General features: G+C 51.6%; 1 protein-coding gene across 1 annotated transcript; it reads left to right on the forward strand.

Annotated features, from left to right (window-relative positions):
- Nucleotides 1-832: 832 nt before the first annotated feature.
- Fzd1 (frizzled class receptor 1) lies at nucleotides 833-5,231 on the forward strand. Its single transcript, NM_021266.3, has one exon. It carries the CDS (start codon nucleotides 1,245-1,247, stop codon nucleotides 3,171-3,173), a length of 1,929 nt encoding a protein of 642 aa, NP_067089.2. The 5' UTR covers nucleotides 833-1,244; the 3' UTR covers nucleotides 3,174-5,231.
- The last annotated feature ends 694 nt before the right edge of the window (nucleotides 5,232-5,925 follow it).

The following is a 5,925-nucleotide window of genomic DNA, read 5'->3' on the forward strand; positions in this document are numbered from 1 at the left end:
TCAGAAGCTCCTCCTGTCTGGATGCACAGCTCCTGTGAATCACCCTGGGGCACCTCAAGCCATTTTCCTCTAGCATTTAATGGATACATTTACTTTACTTCTGTTTCTGACTCCATTAAAGAGAAGGGGAAAAGTTTGACTACACGAAGCATACTACTCAAAGAAGGGGCGTCTGGGTTTACATTTTACACCCCACCAAACTTTGTGTTTTGCTTTCATTTGATAGCGAACCGGGGAAATGGCGCGTCCAAAATCCTCCAAGGCCAAGGTTTTATTGGAGTCACAGTTTAAACAAAACTTCGACAGACTTAAACTCAAAGGAAACCCGACTCTCAGGTCAGGGGCATGCATTCGGAGAGCAGAGCTCAGAGTAGCTGCCTGTGGCCAGAGTCGAGGGTAGGATTTTAAAATACTAACACAGATAAAAAGCAAGACAGAGTTAAATCTCCCGGCCGGCTGACTCCGCTTCATTATCTCCTGCAGCATATGGGACCATTCTCTTACTTGTCCTCGCCTTTTCTTCCGCAAAAGCAAAAGCGACCAAGCCTGTCCCGCTTCAGAGCTAGCTACTCTTTGTGCCTGCTCATAGCTTCTGCCACCACCACCACTACTTCCTTCTCCTCCTGTCTGCTGCGGGCTCCAGTCCGGGCTCGGAGGGAAAGGGCTCCCTTTGCGCTGTGAAGCGGGTGCTGCGATTGGGCGACGGTCCCTGAGCCTAGAGCTCAGCGTCGGTTTCAAGGCTCCTCCCTCCCGGTGAAAGACAGACTGCGGGGCGCCTAGAAACCGGTTGGAGGGCGCGCGAGGGAGAGGAGAGGCTGCGAGTTGAGGGATTGACACAAATGGTCTGGCGGCGGCGGCGGAGGAGGAGGCGGAGGCGCAGGGGGGACCCGGGGCGGCTAGGCTGCCCAGAGTTGCGCGCTCCTCTGCGGGGCTGCGGCCACTAGCAAGGCGCTGCCGGGCAAGAGCCACAGCCCGCCGCGGGCCGGGAAAGAGGGACGCGACCCCGGCGCGCCCAGACCACTCCTGCTCTCCTCGCCGCCCGCGCTTCATGAACCGCAAGTTTCCGCGGCGGCGGCGGCGGCTGCGGGACGCGGAGCAGAATCCCGGGGAGCGGGCAGAGCGCGGCTTTAGCCCGACGGAGGGCACGGGCGAGAACCAGATCTCCCCGAACACAGTGGGAACTGCCACCCGCCACGCCGCTGCCTGCCCTAGCCGACCGGCGCCGAGGAGGGAGCCGAAAAAGTATGGCTGAGGAGGCGGTGCCTAGCGAGTCCCGGGCCGCCGGCCGGCCGAGCTTGGAACTTTGTGCCGTAGCACTCCCCGGCCGGCGGGAGGAGGTGGGGCACCAGGACACGGCTGGCCACCGCCGGCCCCGGGCTGACTCCCGGTGCTGGGCTAGAGGGCTACTGCTGCTTCTTTGGCTGCTGGAGGCTCCTCTGCTTTTGGGGGTCCGAGCGCAGGCGGCGGGCCAGGTATCCGGGCCGGGCCAGCAAGCTCCGCCGCCGCCCCAGCCACAGCAGGGCGGGCAGCAGTACAACGGCGAACGGGGCATCTCCATCCCGGACCACGGCTACTGTCAGCCCATCTCCATCCCGCTGTGCACGGACATCGCGTACAATCAGACCATCATGCCCAACCTGCTGGGCCACACGAATCAGGAGGACGCCGGCCTGGAGGTGCACCAGTTCTACCCGTTGGTGAAGGTGCAGTGCTCAGCCGAGCTCAAGTTCTTCCTGTGCTCCATGTACGCGCCTGTGTGCACCGTACTGGAGCAGGCGCTGCCGCCCTGCCGCTCCCTGTGCGAGCGCGCGCGCCAGGGCTGCGAGGCACTCATGAACAAGTTCGGCTTCCAGTGGCCAGACACGCTCAAGTGCGAGAAGTTCCCTGTGCACGGCGCAGGAGAGCTGTGCGTGGGCCAGAACACTTCCGACAAAGGCACCCCGACTCCCTCCTTGCTGCCGGAGTTCTGGACCAGCAATCCGCAGCACGGCGGCGGTGGTTACCGCGGCGGCTACCCGGGAGGTGCCGGCCCCGTGGAGCGGGGAAAGTTCTCCTGCCCGCGCGCCCTCAGGGTGCCTTCCTACCTCAACTATCACTTTCTGGGGGAGAAGGACTGCGGCGCGCCCTGCGAACCCACTAAAGTATACGGGCTCATGTACTTCGGGCCTGAGGAGTTGCGCTTTTCGCGCACCTGGATAGGCATCTGGTCGGTGCTGTGCTGCGCCTCCACGCTCTTCACGGTGCTCACGTACCTAGTAGACATGCGGCGCTTCAGCTACCCGGAGCGGCCCATTATTTTCCTGTCCGGCTGTTACACAGCGGTGGCGGTGGCCTATATCGCCGGCTTTCTGTTGGAGGACCGGGTGGTGTGCAACGACAAGTTTGCAGAGGACGGGGCGCGCACGGTGGCGCAGGGCACTAAGAAGGAGGGGTGCACCATCCTCTTTATGATGCTCTACTTCTTCAGCATGGCCAGCTCCATCTGGTGGGTAATCCTGTCCCTCACCTGGTTCCTGGCAGCCGGCATGAAGTGGGGCCACGAAGCCATCGAGGCCAACTCACAATATTTTCACCTAGCCGCCTGGGCTGTACCAGCCATTAAAACTATAACCATCCTGGCGCTGGGCCAAGTGGATGGCGACGTACTGAGTGGAGTGTGTTTTGTGGGGCTCAATAACGTGGATGCTCTGCGGGGCTTTGTGCTGGCGCCGCTCTTCGTCTATCTGTTCATCGGCACCTCTTTCCTGCTGGCTGGTTTCGTGTCGCTCTTCCGCATCCGCACCATCATGAAGCATGACGGCACCAAGACAGAGAAACTGGAAAAGCTCATGGTGCGCATCGGAGTCTTCAGTGTGCTCTACACCGTGCCGGCCACCATCGTCATCGCCTGCTACTTCTATGAGCAGGCCTTTCGGGACCAGTGGGAGCGCAGCTGGGTGGCCCAGAGCTGCAAGAGTTATGCCATCCCTTGCCCTCACCTCCAAGGAGGTGGAGGCGTCCCACCACACCCACCCATGAGCCCCGACTTTACAGTCTTCATGATCAAGTATCTCATGACGCTAATTGTGGGCATCACATCAGGCTTCTGGATCTGGTCCGGCAAGACACTGAATTCCTGGAGGAAGTTCTACACGAGGCTTACCAACAGCAAACAGGGGGAGACTACCGTCTGAAACCCAGAATCTTACCTGCCCTTTTCTGGCCGGATCCCAGCTATCGCCTGAAAGCTAGCTCCAAGGAATTCCTGCCAAGCCTAGTCACTCCAGGCTTCCTCGCCAGACACACACTTTTGCAGGCTCCTTTTTCAACAAACAGCACAGGTTCTGCAAAAGCTTCCGTCCCTGGGGTAAAGGAACGAGAGGGCCCAACTGCTAGAGGGGTTTGTTTGTGTGGACAGACCTCTCTAGCCCTCGCTCCGATACTAGGACTGTACCCTTTTATGATTGTAAATAACCTGTGTAAGATTTTTGTACGTATATTTGTATTTAAATATTATCGAATACGCGTTTTTTCTTTTTAAAAATGTTTAATTATTTAGGGCGATTTAAGCATCTCGGAGCTTTTCTCACTTGCTGTTTCCTGCGGACTGTAGAGGAAGTAACACAGAACACATTTGATGAGTGCTTTGCCCTGTGCCCTCATCCTTGTTATGGGAGCATGGGCCTGGCTCTTGCACTGAGGGCTGTGACAGGGGCTGCCTCTCCAGGGTCAATTCCTTCAGGTTCTTCCGCCCCTCCCCTTTCTTGCTTGCAGTGGGAAATTTTAAGGTGCAGAACTCCATAAAGTTTCCAGATCCCGAGGTGGGCCCCGCCTATTCCAGTTCCTCCCCCTTTCAGCTGTAGAGTGTGGAGGGCTGTCCCTGAGACTTCATGATGCTGCTTTTTTGAGAATCACCTTTCAACTTCATTAGAGGCCCTAGCATGGGCACAGCCAGTTAACCCAGCCTCCCTCTACTCTGGTGTCCCTCGCCCAGTTTCTTTCTCCTTCCACCTAAGTTGGTCAGAGGGAATGCAGTCACCAGTACCAAACTTTGGAAAGTCTGACTTTTTAATGGATGAGCTCATATTTACTTTCTAGTGTCTGGAACCTGCTATGGGTCTGGTCCCCATCGTGGAAAGTGCAGCAAGCTTTGTGGGTTGGGACAGATATAAAACGTTAGTTCTAATTGCATTCTGATGTCTGGCAATCAATCTCCTTTCTTCCCCCGGTGATGCTGCTTGCTTCTTGCTTTTACCCTTCTATGAGATGCAGACATCGAGGTCACCCGGCAAGTTTGGTGAAGGAGTTGGTTTTTACCTTCCTAAACGGGATAGTAGAACATAACCAGAACATGAAAACTGAAGGAGATTTCAGTGGAGCGCAGTTCCTCCAAGTGAAACGGCTGTTTTCTGGTTTTAACCGAACTGCAATTAGACATAAATCAGTCGTCACAATCTAAAAGTTCTACACTATCAACATTATGCTTACTTCTCAGCAGCACATTCTGAGGGAGGAGCAGTCACACCCCCACAGAAAGCCTGGGACTTCCGAAGACAGAGGAGGTGGACTGACTGATGGGTGAGAGAAACAAACACAAACTGGGCATGCATGCTGAAGGGGAAGTGTGTCCATTCCTACTGCGTCCCATCTTGTGTGCTCTTGTCTGGATTCACGGCAGTGTGTTCAATGTAAATCTCTCAGAGCCATTTAAAAATACTCACTTTAGTTCTCCATGAAGAAGAGGAAAAAAAGCAGTCCTCCCGATTGTAGTATTCAAACTTTTAAGAGTTTATCACAAATGCCGGTACATAGGACCTAAATTTATCTATGTCTGTCATACCCTTAAATGACATTGGTTTTGAATTTGGTATGCGTTATTATTATTATTGTTATTATTATTATTCTCACCACCATGAGATCATCTATATTTATAGAGGAATAGAAGTTTATATATATAAAATGCCATATTTTTAATTTCGCAAATAAAAAAAGTGAAAGTTTTGTACAAAATTACGTTGTTTTTGTGCCTGAAAATAACCATCCTATCTGAACTGCCTTTACATTTTACAGTGCCTCACAACCAGTCCACAACATACAAACCGAAAGATTCGGTGGACAAACCCGCCCTTCCAAAGAGCAACCAGTCTGCCTTCCGAGTGGCATTTGTAAAGCACTATTTTCATGACACAGAAAACAGAAGGTTTCAGTCCTTTAACCAAACAATGTCGTCATTAAAGTATAACTAATTTTAACACTGAGGCTTCTTTTTCTTTTACATTTCCGTGACTTATTTTGTGGAAGTTAATCTTTTAGTTGGTGATCTTTGTGATGTTCCGTGGGGTATTGTCTTCTCTTTTCCATGACCGTGCACATTCCAAAGCCATAGACGGGCAATCAGGACGTGGTCGCTGGCAATGTTTGTAAGCATCTTCAGAAAGCAGTAGTCTGTGGAGGTCTTTTTCTGTTTACTTCCGAGATTCCATTTCATATTGTTCAGAGAACCTCTCACAGAGGAATTTCCTACTTGATCTCAGAATTTATATGCATGTGTGTACAAATACCTGTAACCATGCATACGACTCTCTCTCTCTCCCCCCCCTATATATATGTATATATATATATATTAAAATAGAAATAATTTACATTTTATAATATGGGAATAATATGAGAAATGGAACCTACTAGACTACTCCAAATATCTGGAGATTTAAAATATTTTTATTATATTTGTCATTACTTTGTAACGAAAGAACAGAGGCTAGAGAGAATCTGTTAATACATGAAAGTGACTTTTATGGTATCAGGGAATTGTGTTATAAGTCTTAATTCATTTTAAGACATTAAATTTAATTTAATGGGAAATACAAATTTAAAGTAGGAAGAAACAATTCTTTTTTTGTTACATTAATAGAAAAGGTAGCATTGGGGAAGCTTTTATGTAGAGAT

The sequence above is a fragment of the Rattus norvegicus genome, chromosome 4 (genome assembly GCF_036323735.1).
Source record: "Rattus norvegicus strain BN/NHsdMcwi chromosome 4, GRCr8, whole genome shotgun sequence".
NCBI lineage: Eukaryota > Metazoa > Chordata > Mammalia > Rodentia > Muridae > Rattus > Rattus norvegicus.

What these genes read in the sequence shown, in the direction of transcription:
- Fzd1 (NM_021266.3), top strand. Translation starts at nt 1,245, where the DNA reads ATGGCTGAGGAGGCGGTGCCTAGCGAGTCCCGGGCCGCCGGCCGGCCG.